Here is a 16842-nt window from a genome sequence, read left to right as displayed (position 1 = left end):
ACGTTCCGCCAACGAGGAGCTCCACGAGTCTTATGATAGCCGCGTAACATTTTCGATTTACTTAGACAAGAGTGTTGAAAAGGACATTACAAACGCCACACCATGCGGCTGCACCCTTCGCGCGTCCCCATGGGATTTCTTCGTCGATGGTCTTTTTTTTTATTTGTTCGATTTTTTTTTGGTTTTTCGAATTTTAGAATACAGGTACGACTTCGTTGATGATACGTGTATATGTGTATTGTATATACTAGACTGATTCAAAAAATCGACTATTTTTTTTTTTTTTTTCAAATGTATCGAAAATATTGTTGGAAATGATGAAAAAAAAATTCTGTGAAAGCCACAGCCCTTAATATTATTATTAAGATATCCCGTATGATTAACATCGGAAAGCTTTTTTTTTTTTTAATTTAGAATTTTATAACTCTTTAATGGTTCGTCAAAAAGGCTGGACCAAAACATTTTTTTGTATAAAATTGAACGCTCTACGAAAAAGCTCTTCTATCATTTTTGGATAAACCGACGCGCTTCGAAGTTATTTAACTTTAAAATATAATTCAAAATATTTTCTCGTTTTTTCCAATTTTTTGTCAAATTTGAAAAATTTTTTGTATTATAATTTTTTTTGGTTTCACAGATGCTATTAGTCGACCGTTAAATTTTGAATTCTATGGGATCTTAATTTTCCAATAAATTCAAATTATTTTTTTTTCAACTAAAATTTATTTTTATTAATTTCTTTCTCCTTAACTTTGTGATATTAAAGTAGTTTTTATTACAATTCTAAAATTTTCTGAGAAACTTGATAGTTTCGTCGAAAAAATTAGAAAAAAATGAGAAAATATTTTGAATTATATTTTGAAAATTGAATAACTTCGAAACGCGTTGATTTATCGAAAAATTATAAGAAAGCTTTTTTGTAGAGCATTCAATTTTATACAAGATAATGATTTGGTCTAGCCTTTTTGACGAACCATTAAAGAGTTATAAAATTCTGAACTCAAAAAAAACGAGCTTTCCCATGTTAATCATACGGGAAATTGAAATTTATTACGCAATATATCTTAACATTAATATTAAGATCTGTGGCTTTTAAAGTATTTTTTTTTTTCATCATTTCCAACAATATTTTTGATATATTTGAGAAAAAAAAAATAGTCGAGATTTTTGAATCAGTCTAATATATAGGGTGACAGACCGGAAGATGGGGACGAAAATGAGAGAATGATTTTTTTTTCGATTTTGAAACCTTCGAACGTACGACAACTTTTACGTCGAGCAAAACGAAACGGTGAGTTCTCAATGTAACGCAATTTATTGTTTTCACGGGATCTGGAATAGTAAAATATCATTCAATACTTCCTATCAATTATGTGAATTTGAAAATCGTGACGTCTACATTGATTTAAATTGCTTTTACTTTTAATCCTTGGCAAAATGTCCATAATTCACGGTGGTCCTGAAAAAATGACGGCGTCTCGTTGGACATCCGTAATCGAACCATCCGATGACGAAGTTCAACCGAATGCGGCGTCGCTTTGTTTTGCAAAATTTGTAATCCTCGATATTAACCGAGACAGAGGATGAGGTTCGTACACCTAAACGGTAAACCTGCGTGTGGAATTTCGTGTCAGTGAAATAAAGTTGAGCTTCTTAAATTTTACTGTTTTCGATCAATTCATTTGTGCATACAGCTGTTTGTATCGCGATAATATCGACTCGATGCCGTCCTATATTTTCAACGCGTTCAACAGCAGCGTGTTATTCCGGCATAAAAATGCTGAGAACTCACCTCGCCGATGATTCTTGCGTCGAGAAATTCCGGAAATATCAATATTTCCAATCGAAATCTCAAACGGAATCATCGGGGAGACTCTGGAATGAATAATTCTTTGCAAGAATATCAAATCGCGTTAAAAAATTCATTTTTCTTGCTACGAAACAAATCAGACAACCTGTCTTGTCCTGTGGTTGGAAGTTTTTGAAGCGAACGAAACGACAGCGATTCTTTCACTTTTCGAGGGACAATTTTCGGTCTCGAAGAGCCGCAAATTCCCTACTCTTGATCGACGTTTCCGAACCGTAGACGTTCGAAAAATGGAAAAAACAAACAAGACGGATGGTCGTCCGCAGAGAGAGCAATTTGATCGACGCTCTCGTCGGTTCGGAGGATCGGATTCCAGAAAGCCCCGTTTCGGATTCGGATTCGGCAGCACCGGTAGCCTCCGTCAATATGGCCACGCAGTCCGAGTCCGGCGGTGCAGGCTGATATAAGCTCGGTACGGTTACGTGTATTGTTGCACACAAAGATGTTGCCTTGATCCCGAGGGGAGACAACAATCGAACGCGCAACAATTCGAAGTAAAACTGTGGAAACGCAAGGAGGTTGGTTGTAAAAAAAAAACTTCCGGGAGCGCGAGGAGCTCTTGAGGGAGAGAAGTTCCAGTGATGATAAACGAAATGACAGACGAAGATGCGGTTCAAGCGACAAACGACGACGCGAGCGAGTGTAAAAGGTGCGCCGTGCAGCTTGGTTATTGGACGGACCCGTTCATACCGCTATTTGTTAAACAAACGAACAGAAAAGCACCCGAAATAAATCGCGGATATTACGCAAGGGTTAAGGGCATCGAGGTCTTCATTGACAAATTCCTCAAGGTCAGTATAACGGAGGATCGGTGCTTCGAAGGGAAAATAAATCAGCGTTTTTTTTTATCGTCGCGTAGAAATGACAGAGCGAATATTCGACAGTTCGGAGGACCTGTCAATATCGTATAACCTAGAAACCTCCACTGAGTGAGATACAGCTGATTTCGTTTTCTGTTATTGCGCAGTCCTGCCAACCTTGACCGAGGCGCCGGGACCTAGGGGCTCCTGCTGCTGCTGCTGCTGCTCCAATTTTATCTAACCGCCGATGCACCACTTTCATATTTACAGAATATAGGTCAAACCCAGACCTCACCCCCGCCCCCGCCCCCTCCACTTCTTTTCTGCTTTCTTTCTTCAACCGACGGATCTCATTTTCCGACTTGTTTTGCCCGTTTATATATTCATTTGTTTTATCTTCGCACACCAAGTCTGACAACGACTCTGTGTCGTAGTAATATTTCCTCATTGGAGCTCGACAAATTTGCGAACCGTCGGGTCACCGAGAAAAAGGAAAAAAAAAATTTATACCAATTTTCAAAGGATATTTTTAAGGGAGAAATTCAGCCTCGGTGCTTCTTTTCCACACAACACTCTGAAGCGCTCAAAGTGGCGGGAAATTTTTCTTTTTCAATTTTCGGATCAATCATTCTCTTAATGTCCGTATTTTCTGTGTCCTCGAATCGAATTCAAACTCGTCTACATGTGTACCTAAATGTTTTAAGTCACTTCCAGATTAAAATAGCAAAAACTAATTGTGACAACAAATTTGAGCGAATTTTGAAGAATCCGTTTAACAGCATTTCGAATATCAAATAGTTGTTCAATATGATCTGTCTTTTTTTTTAGTGTCTCCCACACAAAATTCAAACGTTCAACGTTAAGGTGCCCCCCTCCCCCCCTCTCAAATTGCTATTATTTTGTGAAATCAGACGGAGAGCAAAATCGAAGGGATCGTTTACGGCAGCAATATGACGAACCACAAAAATCAATTAGTCGGAAGAATGTAGGGTTTGTTCGCGGGTTAATTCATTGACGTGTATTCAATCGTTGCAGCTTTTTCGATTCCCCGCCAGTTTCCGAGGATTGAATGAAATGTAGGTCAAAGTCTAAATCTCTCAATTATGCGAACCCTTAGCGATTTATTCGGGGTTCGAATCATGTCGTGTAGGATAAACTCATCGCCCTTTTTCATTTATAAAGAACTTCGAGAAGCTGATACGCTTGGGCGAAAAACAAACTTTAAAATTCTTTTGCTTCGATTAGTTCGAAAAAAAATTGAAAAAGCTGACGAAACTAGCTTCTTGAATTTCCAAAAGTTGAAAGATGAATTTGATCGCTTTTGCTTCCCATTTTTATGAAACTGAAAATTCGTAATTTAATGCAGCCCAATTTCGACTTTGGACATCCACTAATTGTTCGTATATTGTTCATAGATGTCTGGCGAAAAAAGTCAAATAATAAATCTTGGTTCCGGTTTCGATACTCTATATTGGAGACTGAGAGACGCAGGAAACAGTCCCCAGAATTTCGTAGAATTGGATTTTCCAAGTGTTACCGCAAGAAAATGCTACCACATCAAAAGGCACAAGCAACTCATAGACAGACTCAATACCGAAGGTAGACAAAAATTTCCTCGCTCACTCTTTCGCAGTCTCTTGTTTGTTCTTCATTTCGATAAACGGCGACGAGTTGAAATATGCGCTGAATCTTTTTCCTTACAGATGGAGAGATAAGTTTTTCAGCGACAGACTTACACGCAGCGAATTACCATCTGATGGGAATAGATTTGAGGAACATATCAGAGCTCGAAACGAAGCTATCTCAAGCCGAAGTGAACTTCAACTTGCCTACGCTGTTCCTTGCCGAGTGCGTCCTGGTCTATGTAGACTCAAACGCGACATCGACGCTGCTCCAGTGGATTGCGGGGAAGTTTAGTAATGGCTTGTTCGTTAATTACGAACAGGTCAATATGAAGGACAAATTTGGAGAAGTCATGCTCTCTAATTTGCGTGGACGTGGCTGTCTCTTAGCTGGTGTCGAGGACTGCGAAAGCTTGGAAACTCAACAGAGAAGGTAAACTATGGCGCACCGTCTCAAAATGCTGTTGTGCATTCATGAACTCCGGTCAACCTTGTTGTCAGGGCTCTTGTAACTCGATAACGATTCTCAGGTTCACGCTAAATGGTTGGGAGGGTTCAAATGCATGGACCATGGTCGAGGTCTACGATTCCCTGTCATCGTCTGAGCGAACGAGGATCGAGCAGATAGAAATGTTAGACGAACGAGAACTCCTGACACAACTACTGCAGCACTATTGCATCGCGGTTGCATGGAACGGCCAGGTCTTAAAAAATATATCCATAGCGCAGGGCTAGTTGTAGGCGCAAGTTTTTGGATCCCTTAGTCACAATGACTCGAAGAGAAAAATGTTACTCCAGGTAATATTATGTATTTTAGTATTCTACTGTAAGACACTGTAATCGTGTATATATACCGTGAATAATGTTATATCAAGAATACAAACAGTGGTTATAAAAATTTAAGAATGGCGATAAAAGCAGCGGAGCTATAGTTTCGTCCTGCGATGAATTTATCTAGACAATCCTTTGATTTCAAGGGTTTTCTAAACTAGGGGCGTTCTATTTATTTTTTGAATAGCTATCGCGACAATTCAACAATTCAATTCAAATATCAATTCTGGCGTAATGATTTTTCTAGTGAAATTCGCCATTCTTCGACTATCCACCTCTGTGTAATTTCTATGTGTATAAAATACCGCCAAGCGGGTCGATTCAAATTTTAGCGTTTTAAAAATTATTCATGCGAACAATTATTGCGAACCCAAGCTTATCTTTAGATCTTACATTGAAATCCACGTGGATATAAAAGTTCAGAGATTTAATTTTAGGAATTATTACATTAAGTCGTTGAGATATTGCTGGTGAAATATCGTAAGTGGGTGATTATTGGTGCACCGATATTAGTCTTTACACTTTTATTTTTTTTTAATTTTCCAATAATATTAACTTGATTAATTCTAGTGTCGGATACGTGCTAGCTAGTCAGCGTTTGAATCTTAACTAATTATTGTACACGTATTATACTTATAACCTACTCTGTCATACCATTTAAAAAAAAAATGGAGAGAGAGAGAGAGAGAGAGAAGAAGAAGAAAGAGATGAATTAATTTATCGGGATATAATGTAATCGTCAGAGATTACTGTTATTTTATTTAAAACAGACACAGTACATGAAATTAAAAAGATGGTGATTTTGGTAATTTAGCGCGTCTTTACTGTCTTCTTTTGGATTGGTTCTTTTACATTCTTTGAAGGGTAAAAGATTCACGCCTAAAGTGAAAATTTTTTCGGTTCATGTTCATACCGCATGTTCTGATCTTTTTGCATATTGTTTTAGTGTAAACTGTATGAGTATTTGATATGTGTTTTGGTCATAGTAATAACGACGTACGTTGGGAAAGTAACAATAGTAATATAATGAATGTATTGTATACATACCTATGTCTGTGTCTTCGATATCACAAAAAAATAATTTTCCTATTCGCATAAGACGAGTACTAATGCGTGCGATGAAAACTTTTGGAATTATGACACCAGTCACAATTATAGATACACCAGGCACGAACCAAAAAGTGGCTGTCGCAGATTTCTTCTAATAGTGTAAACTTGTGAGAAATTTAAGTTATAATTCGATGCTTCAATAGATGTTTGTTCGGTGAATCCTTTGGATCAAAAATTGAAGTACGATGAACTGAGAAATCACAGACTGGAAACCAATGGATATTAATTTTTCAAGATCGGCTGTACTAGTAGATAGGCACGAGCCAAAGTTAGAAGAAACTTACAATTAGTGTTTTAACCTAAAGGCATCTAAATAATTCTGCCGATCTTAGCAATTACGTTATTCTGGCTTATGATCGAGAGAATTTCGATCAGTGCACGTTACGGCTTTGCTTTCATTCCTGAGCAGAAGATATTCTGCGCGTTTTTCTTCTTCGCGAGCGGAAAACAATACCGGCCAAAACTTACAATTATGTCAATTCATACGCCAGCCAATGACACGCTGTATACAGAGTTGCCAAACGGACGGTTTACCAGATATATTGCGTCCATGAAACGCGGCCCGTTCGAGATTGAAGGAATTTAGAATCCCCAGAATCAAGATAGATGGTGAATCGTAAGAAATGTTGTGAAAATTGACGATCACTTACCGTAACATAAATTGTCGAGTCAATAAAATAGCGCGTATCATCAGTATTTTCGTGGGAAGCTTTCGCGGAGAATAAGTTATCTAAATGTATTTTCATGTTCAGGGCAATCAGGGTTGTGAATGTAGTCAAAGATGGAAACTAGTATTTTATGCTGTCATTGAATTTGAAAATATTTTTCTTCGATATAACATAAAAAAAACAAAAAAAAAAACGTCGAAACTTGAGCTTAGGGTTACACACCTATGTTATGTGATAGTCATTAATATAATAAATGAACGAGATTAGTTTTCACGAGTAACAATCGGCAGTGGTTTAAGTCTTGCTAATTACGAAAAACGAACTTACAGCGTTTGCCGACTGCCAGTTTTCGTAGCACAATTGATTATATACTGATTTTAGATATTTCGAAGGCAACGTAGAAGAGATAGTTTTTTTCGAGCGACAAATATGATTAGAGACAGTGATATTCGTATTGTAGGTAAGTTGACTCATCGGTAGGTCAACTATAAGCCTGTGTCAGAACCACAAGTAGCCAAGAATAATTTAAAAGAAATAGAAAAAAAGAAAACAGAAATCAGTGTAACATACCTGGAGTAACAACAAAAAGAATAAGGCTAGTATGTATTGTCGATGATGAAATGTTATATTTTTCATTAAATTTGTGGATTGTAACTATAACTATTATATCGCCATTATCGATCACTCTTGTTATCAGTCATGATGTTCGTGAATTACACATCTACTCAATGTCAGTTCCGATCACCTTCCTCCGCAAATTGAAGCCAATCGAACGATAGTTTGGTAATTTAGCGCTGAAACGATTCGTCCTGTTTTTTGTACACGGCAGCTACGATACCGAACCTCGAAAAAACAAAGAAACGTCGCTGCGATATTCGGTGAAAATAATCGGCCAACTTCCATCTGAAAGAACAGAATCGATTTCTAGTTCCAAATTATATTTTTGTGCATTAACTGTCGTCATACGCATCATTGTTGAACGTATTTTCATGTATTATACCGATCTATAGCCCAGCAGTTATAAAATCTGTGTAAGGGAGTTTGCAATATCCGAGTATAATACATTTCTTTCGAAAATTTTTGAATTCTATAAATGAAGTTAACTTCGAACAGACAGAAAACGGTCTTTTCGTGACAACGTTGCTTGTTTTTTGTTCAGAAAATTTTGAAGTTTACCGCATTTTGGAAATATTACAAGCAATGCAAAACTTGGACAGTAGAACGTTAGAAAGCACAGGTGCGATCGCAACTAATAACAAAAGAGGTAGACAACGAGGTTTTATTTTGCGAATCGAGTCGATTCTTTGCAATTCCCCTTACGACGATTTAAATTAACTGCGGTCTCTTGAGATTTACGTTAAACTCACTTAGATCAGCCGGTAGCTTGTAACGTGTGTACGCAGTTACTTCTAATTGTAAGTATATATTTTTTAAAGCGCTCGTTGGAAAGCAGCCGCTAAGGACAACGAAAATTTTTGGAGAATAACGAACCACTGCTATTTATTATTCACGCGAAGCTGAATGAAATCCGTTGATTTTTAGATGAAGAAAATTGGAAACTTTTTTTCAAAAACTTTAATTATTACAGAAAAACGAATCGGGACTCAAAACCCTACTTAGCAATGTTTTCGAGCAATTTCATTTTCATTGTAACATCTTGAAAAGATACAGGCTAATATAAAGTGAACACCGAAAGATGATAAATCGCACCATTTTGGCAGTTTATATGCACTGCATACGAATGAAAATAGCAGCTGAATTTCGTACCTCCGTGCACCTCTTTGAAGGCTTTCACTTTTGGCGAGAAAATGATTTTTAGATTTTTATCTCGACGAGTTATTCAAGTTATTCTTCGTCCCAGATTTTGTGAAAAAAAAAAATTTGATATTTATTTACAGCTGAAAATACTGCTGTACAATTCTGTAAAGAATCGGGGCTTATTTCCTTTCACGGTTTTTAAACTCGCCAGTTCAAGAATTTATGTGATTTCGAGAATACAGGATTTTTCGAAAAACGGCAAAGATTTTGCCTCAAAACTTGACCGACTCGTAGAGACAAAAAATCGCATAGAAAAAAATCTCCCTTGAAGTACAGTCTCCGTTATATATGAATTTTATAGATGTACGAGTGTGCGTGCGTGTGTGTGCATAATACTATACATATTATATGAAATGTACTCTATTCCTGTTATTTAAAAATTTATTTTATTATTCCAAAAGATTCGAATATAACAATAAAAGGAAAATATACATATGAATCTTGACACAGATGATGGAAAATGCTGAGAATCGTAAAAGTCATTGGTATGCTGTATCGGCAAAATTTTTAAACCGGGCAAACACCTCAGTTTAGATGTCACGTGGTTTGTAAACAAACCTCAGTCATAACTGAAGTAGTTGGACAGAACGCGAGGAGAAATAGGTTGGTACCAATCGAAATTTTCAGTAGGCCTAGTCGACGAGCGCTTTCTTTTTGGGTCCACATTTCATTTTGCAACATTTTAGCAGTCTCGGAAAAATATGAACGAGGTGTCATTCGATTCGGAACAACACGTAGATGATTTTTTTCAAAAAATCAAGGTCCGCTTACGAAAATTGCAAAAGTTATAAACAAATGAATTAAAAAAAGAACGGGGGTTTGGTTTTTTGCAAATATCTCAAAAACCGATTGAGATTTTTGAAATTTTCAAAAATATTCAAAAAGAGGAGGAAATTTACTTAAAAAAAGTCTCGACTTATTATCATTTTTCCAGAGGGGTGAAAATAGGGTCGAAAACGTGTAGTCTGGCTCAACAACGTGTCACGCCTGCTCCGGACACTTCAACAATGAAAATACTTTGAAGAATTTTAAGAATTCAGTTCTTCTCCGCTCCTGACTTTTTGTCCGTTGAATTATTATCACTTACAAACGATGAACGTATAAAGTGGTGGGGGTGTACCACGTGACCACTCGACGCTGGTTTTCTGCGGCGATTCGACGCAAGTGAGATGGCACTTTAAATCGCTTAAAATCGAATTGACAATGAGACGAACGGTCGACGGTCGAAAAGATGATTAGTAAACTTCGTAAACTTGCATGATTACCACGCTGATAATCAGTGCCAACTACGAAGTCCGCAATCGCCGAGTTATCAGACGCGGTTATTTGCGTCGCAGACCAACCGTAATCTCGATTCAGACTACAGGCATCGGATGAGCAAGCACGGGTGATAAACTACGTTCTGTCGATCTTTGGGATTCAAGTACTCTAACCATGATCGCGCACTGCCTGAAACTTCTTTTACTATCGCTGCTGATTTTCAACGATGTTTCCGGCTCGTTCAACCCCTACCCGAAGCTGAAAAATCATCCGTTGAAAGATGGAGAAGATGCCGGTGAGCCTTTGTTCCTCACGCCTCTCATCGAAGCTGGAAAAATAGAAGAGGCTAGAAAGGCCGCTTCTGTACAACATGAAGAAATGCATGATATTCTCAGCTATGCAGGATACCTCACCGTCAACAAGGAGTACGAGTCCAACTCCTTCTTCTGGTTCTTTCCGGCCCAGGTAACTCAAATTTTTTTACCTCTTGTTTGTCGAAAGTTGTAAAACAATGTCTGCGACCAAACACAAAGGCTCGTTACTATTCAAAAACTGAACATGTATTGTTAATTGAATCTCTCAACATTCGATTCTAATTTCAGGTGAGTCCCAAAACTGCACCAGTGGTTCTGTGGTTGCAAGGAGGTCCGGGAGCGACATCTTTGTTCGGCTTGTTCACAGAGAATGGCCCATTCCGAGTGACTCAGAATAAGACACTGGCGATGCGAAAGTACTCTTGGACAAAATCGCACAGCGTTCTCTACATCGATAATCCGGTTGGCACGGGTTACAGTTTCACAAAAAATGACAAGGGTTACGCAACCAATGAGACGCACGTCGGTAGAGATGTGCACACTGCTCTGGTCCAGTTTTTCAAACTCTTCCCCGAACTGAAGAATAATGAATTCTTCGTCACTGGTGAATCATATGGAGGAAAATATGTGCCAGCAGTGTCTCACGCCATCAAGGACTTCAATATCAAGGCTGACCTCAAGATAAACTTGAAAGGCTTAGCTATTGGAAATGGACTAACAGATCCGGAAAACCAGATGGTCTACGGAGATTATCTTTACCAAATTGGTCTCCTGGACTCGAACGGTAGAGACTTATTTCACCAGCTCGAAGAGGAGGGCCGCAAATTGATTCAGGCGAAGAAATTTGACGAGGCATTCGGTGTTTTTGACAAGCTACTAAACGGTGACTCAGGGGGCGGCACGCTCTTCAAAAACTTGACCGGATTTGATTTCTATTTCAACTACTTGCACAACAAAGATAGCCAGGAGTCGGACTGGATGTCCGAGTGGGTCCAGCGTGTGGATGTTCGCCGAGCCATCCACGTAGGCAATAATTCCTTCCACACCGAAGACAAAACGGTCGAAGAACATCTGAAATCCGACATCATGCAATCTCTGGCAATCCTCATTGCGGATTTGACACAGCATTATCGTGTCATACTCTACAATGGACAGCTTGATATCATCGTGGCTTATCCGACTACAGAGAATTACTTGAAGAATCTCAAATGGGCAGGGGCAGAGGAGTACAAAAAGGCTGTTAGAAAACAGTGGTGGGTCGACAAGGAACTTGCAGGATATTCAAAGACTGCGGGCAACCTGACAGAGGTGCTCGTTAGAAATGCTGGTCACATGGTGCCATCCGATCAACCACGATGGGCCCTCGATTTGATATTGAGATTGACAAGAAACAAACCATTTTAAGTCTTTCTGGCAACTCAAAAATTTTGCTACGAGCGGAACGTGGGTCTAAAAATAGTCGTGAATATTGATATTATTTTTATAGCCTATTTTCGAGTCATCGAATTCTTTGATAGTAAGTATGTAATCGTTTACACAGGGCATAACTGCTGTAATGTAGGTTTAGTGTGCTGACCAAAAAGCTTCAGCATATTTGAACTGGTCTCATTGTCAGCGATATTTCGACTGTGATATTGCACAGGGATTCCCATCCCTTGAACTTAAGCTACTGTAATTCCTATTTCCAGCATATTTGACCATGGCTTTATCAGTGATTGCAAGTGGGTTATTTGGGATGATAGTCGTATGTTTTTATAGTATGATGGAGCTGCAGTCAGTCGGGTCGCAACAAGAGGCTTTTAGTTTAAATATTTTGTTGAATATTTGTAGCTCCATTTATTTTTTTGTACTCCAAGTTGGTATAATAAGTCCTAATAAAAATCATGTGTACATTCAAATATCAGACATCATCTGTCCTTCTAACATAACACCTACTCGCCACAGCTCTATAAATGGAATCCAAATATATCCTTATCTCCTTGTTTATATTTTTTTGTGATGAGTGGTAATATACGAGTGAAAAACAAAACTTGAATATTCGCGTTTTGAATAGTGGGATATAATTACGATAGAATTTGTGTACAGTTATCTCAAGTTCACTTACACTTCACGTAGCAATGTCTTTATAAGACTTTAATGCATTTCCAGTAGATTGTGAAAGATCCAGTCACACGTTCTAAGATTACTTCAAATGGTTTAATATAAATAAGGACAAATTTGAGGAAGTTTGACTTCACTTGAAGAATGACACAAGTATGCGGCTATTTCTTGCTGTCAAAGTCATTCCACCAAAAGAGGGTACAGCATAACGTTTTCATTTTATTTACAATACATTGGAAACTATGAGTAACAATGTTCAATGTCATCGATCCCAAGGTTTCATGGGTGATCGTCGCAATGACTAGATTGCATGAGTAAGAGTCGAGGCATATGAATCTCCTTCGACTTTTGAGTGATCTCGGACTGACAATGAGCGAGTTGAAATGTGGAATTGTAGAAAATTTTTAACATAAAAAAAATTCAACAAAGAACTCAATATATCGAGCAATCGGTGAGTCGTCAACATATTGAAACTCATGGTGAAATTCAAGTGTCTTATTCGAAATGAAGATGAACGGAAACCAAACTTTTGAAACGAAAAATAAAACAGTGTGTAGCCGACAGAATGAGCCAAAAAGTTCGCTCGGGTCCTGAAATTTTGCACGGTATTTCTATCGCGATGTACAGTCAATTACCAACGACACTAGAGGTTTCTAATTCGAGTATTTTTTTTGTCATATTCACCTTACCCTTGTCTCTTACCTACAGATAACACAGTAAACAATTTGCCTATTTCTACGTGCGGATACATCGACCTATATCTTGAAATCTATCAACAATCATCGAATACAATTGTTTCGGCCTTTTGAAGCAAGTCGCCATACTTCGAGGGAGTAGACATGGCGGCTAGGCACCCAGTTCAAATCAAACATCGCACCAACATGACCTTTGACTTTTTGTCAAAGCGTATAAATAACGTATGAGTACAAACGTTGATGTATTATTCTTCTATAAGAATATCAGAATAGCGAGATCAATGAAGTCGTCAGTAATATCTCAAATTCTGGGGAAATATTAAAAAATGACTATGTTATGTACACACAATGGAGTTTGGAGGTGAATGAAATATTTCAAGTATCCCTGTGTCACACATTTTAGTGAGGTTTTCATCGACGAAAATCGCTATTTTTATCCCTAATGTGGTAAGAAAATATTACTCGTCTAGTGTACATGTTGATCCGGACGAATTATTAATTTCGGAAATCCAGCGCAGGCCTCCTCTGTACGATTACAGCATACCTTTGAAGGAACGATCGAGGCTAAGGACCAGGGAACTCTGGCGCGAAGTAGCAGAGTGTGTGAGTAGGTATCAAGATTATGCAATATTTTTTCCAATCATCTCTGTATTATCAAAGAGACAATGAAATTGCCGTAGGAGTGGATATCGATGGCGCTCAAAAAAGATGGAAATCACTTAGGGATACATGTACGAACTTGATTGCAAGTGAGAGTAAGCCGAGTGGGTCGGCTGCATAAATTAAGCGCGTAAAGTGGCGCTTCTATGATCAGTTGGCGTTTATTCGCGATTTCATTGTCGCGAAAAAGTAAGAATTCTTTAAATTGTAGGAATTCCATAATTCTGATATTCGAAATACCAAAATACACAAATTGCTTCTCTAGAAAAATTATCAGCGAAGCGCCGAGGCCAGCGATGCCATCCGACTGCGAAACTGACGCTAGTCAGGTCGGTCATCCCAAGAAGAAGACGAAACGTGAGAACTTTTTTCGTTCGAACCTATTCAATAACGATAGTTGTGTTTTTTGTCTTCATTGAGTTTCTATTCTATAGGATCATCAGAGACAGAAAATGCCTTGTTGCAAGTTGTGGCTGACGCAGCAAAGACGGTCCCTCTTACGGAGCTACCTCAACGTCCCCCACTAGATGTGAAAAGGCACCTTTAGATTGCAAGACTGGCTTCGAACAGTATGAATACAACATGCTTAAAAATTTACATCTTCACGCATTCAAAAGGTTTCAAAATGTACTTCCAACAGAGCGAATACAAGTACTTCCATATTTACATGCTTATAAATTTACATATTCACATGCTTAAAAATTTACAAATTTACATCTTTATACAATAGAGTGAATACAACTATCCATGTATTCGATATTTACATATGGAGTAGATTCAATATACACTCCTCAAAACAATTAAAGCAACACCCAACCTCTGAGCGAAAAATAGCGAATTTTTAAACGGCTGTATCTTTGAAGCAGAAGCTCTTACAGGGACGAACAGGCATTCAAATTGAAGTTTGCAATGTCATCTACAAGCTCCATGAAGCGGATATCCGTTTCCATGTCGCGTTTCATAGAAGTGCTACTTTCAAACGAACAGTGCGTTAATTCTTTGTTTGATGCAAACTTGAATCGAATGTACGGAGAGCAGGATTTTTTTTGCTCGAAAATCGATTTCGCCTGAAAGATAGAAAATTTTCTCACCTTTGAAATGGTTTTTTTGCGGTTTCCCTACGATTTTTTCCCGCCGAGCTAGTCGTGTTTGAAGTAAAAAACTCCAAAAAATCTTTGAACCGCGTCAACTTCTGACCAACTCATCGTAAAACGATTTTCGGGACACCGTTTTGAAGCTGATCTCATATTCTTTACGTGACATCCACCGGTTTTAGTCATTTTTAATTTTCGAATATTTTTTAATCACTTTCACCGAGAAGAACGTCATATCGAATGTGTCTAAAATCGAGTTAAAACGCACCCCCCGTAACTGTACTCAAATCGATCGGAAATTAAAATTGACCAATTCTTTACGAAACTTCAACCCTTTCTCTCAAAAATGCTGCCCCGTTCACTCCGTTACGACCTTTTTTGACGGAGCCACGTGAGTTTGAAGCAGATAACTCCACGAAATCTTTACCTCTGCCGTATCTTCTGACCAAATCGTCGTAGAACGATTCTCCGCGGAGCATTTTGAACGGGATTTTATCAGCTAAGAGGTGTTGCAATCGAATTATTCATTTTTTTGATCATGGAAAATTCAAATTATCAATTTTTTAAAATTTTTCAACCTTATGTTTGCGGTTGTGCTCCCGCTCTTGGCGTTACCCAGGATCAACGACGTGGACGTCGTTTTTAGTTTTTAGTCAAGTAGACTAGCGGCTTTCTGTGCTCTTCGTGTACATACAACTCCGTTATCGGCAACATCTGAGATTACACTGAAATATGCTCTAGGTTAACAGTGTTACGCCACAAGAATCAATTATCAAGATACCAATGTAGAATATTGCATAGCGATAATTGTTGACTTACGGATCATTAAATGGTTCAGCCAGGTCCAGCGTCGGAATGGCGCGTGGCATCAGCCTGGTCCTGATGTGAGGACTAAGGTACGTTCTCTGTTCAAAGTGATCGCTGCATAATAGGCAGTTTTTTTTAGCATACGCAGGTCCTTTTGAGATTAAATCGCATCGTCCGCATGCGTTGACCCGTATCAACCACCTGAAATCGTGTATTCATTGAAGAATCGAAATACTGATTTTCTCCTCAGGTCACTGCTTGGCTCAAATATATGAAACGTACGCCACATACCTTGCGGGGTCGTCAGGAAATGAGAAGAACTGTCGCTTTGTAGTTTTAGAGTCATGGCGACATTGCAAAGCCGAGCACCAACCGACCACCTTTTTTACTCATCGTTACAAGTGTTCATATCAAGTTTTGTGGTTCGCACTTGTCTCACTCAATTAATAGCAATCGTGAGTTGGAATTACTTAGTTTAAATTTATAATTCAACTTCACAATGCCATGTAATACGAGAATATCAAAAGACGCTACAAATTCGATATGCTGTGACGAGGCTAACAAAGAGATTCAATTGCTGGCGGAAAAGCGGCCATGTCTGCTCCCTCAAAACATGGCGGTCATGCGCAACGTTGACTACGGGTCAACGCACGTTCAAATTCAAGTTCGCACAAATCATTAACGTTCTTGTAGAACATTCGAACGTTTAATCGATGTAAAAAGGAAAGCGATACAATGAGAAAATAAAACAATTCATTTATTAATCAATCCTAGCCGTCAATCGAGATACGGTAGTATAAATTGATCTACTATGGTCTCGTTTTTATGCCAGGCAAAATGCGGTATTCCCGGTACGACGTGAACCGTGAGTTTTCCGTGTTTGTCGAGAGTTTTCAATCCGATGGTATCGTTTTTATAAATATCTCTGCCTCTCATTTCCACCACCGTTTCATTAGCATCGTAATATCCAAATTGGCTACTCTGCCACGGCGTGATAACCCCGTCGTTAGGTCCACCGATCAAAACCATTCTGCGTAACTTTGTTATGCCTAGTTTGAACTCCTCGTTCAACGAGGATGATTTCTCGTTGTTTATGTAGGGAAGAAATCTGCTGTAGTTGTAGTAGAGCCCCTGATCGGAAAAAAAATGAACCTCATCATTTCGGAGTCGATTTTTCCACTTCGTGGGAGACTCAC

At 38.5% G+C, this 16842-nt stretch overlaps 3 protein-coding genes across 4 annotated transcripts in view; 2 read left to right on the top strand and 1 right to left on the bottom strand.

Moving 5' to 3' along the window:
- Positions 1-1916: 1916 nt before the first annotated feature.
- Positions 1917-7580, top strand: LOC105691024 (leucine carboxyl methyltransferase 1). The gene is made up of 4 exons (XM_012409259.3): positions 1917-2658; positions 4083-4266; positions 4371-4722; positions 4820-7580. Exons 1-4 carry the CDS (start codon positions 2449-2451, stop codon positions 5022-5024), a joined length of 951 nt encoding a protein of 316 aa, XP_012264682.1. The 5' UTR covers positions 1917-2448; the 3' UTR covers positions 5025-7580.
- A 2264-nt stretch (positions 7581-9844) lies between these two features.
- On the top strand, positions 9845-12186 carry LOC105691017 (venom serine carboxypeptidase). Its single transcript, XM_012409249.3, has 2 exons — positions 9845-10441; positions 10579-12186. The coding sequence occupies exons 1-2, from the start codon at positions 10151-10153 to the stop codon at positions 11692-11694; spliced, it is 1407 nt and encodes a 468-aa protein (XP_012264672.1). The 5' UTR covers positions 9845-10150; the 3' UTR covers positions 11695-12186.
- Positions 12187-16386: 4200 nt separating this feature from the next.
- Positions 16387-16842, bottom strand: part of LOC105691020 (lysosomal thioesterase PPT2 homolog) — a 49601-nt gene continuing 49145 nt past the window's right edge. For both annotated transcript variants that reach the window (XM_048659796.1, XM_012409252.3), the window contains exon 4: positions 16387-16777. In XM_048659796.1, the coding sequence (XP_048515753.1) occupies positions 16424-16777 (354 nt within the window). In that variant the 3' untranslated portion in view covers positions 16387-16423. The remainder of the gene's footprint in view (positions 16778-16842) is intronic.

This window comes from Athalia rosae, chromosome 8, assembly GCF_917208135.1.
Source record: "Athalia rosae chromosome 8, iyAthRosa1.1, whole genome shotgun sequence".
Taxonomy (NCBI): Eukaryota; Metazoa; Arthropoda; class Insecta; order Hymenoptera; family Athaliidae; genus Athalia; species Athalia rosae.
This window is presented reverse-complemented; position numbering and strand designations above follow the sequence as displayed.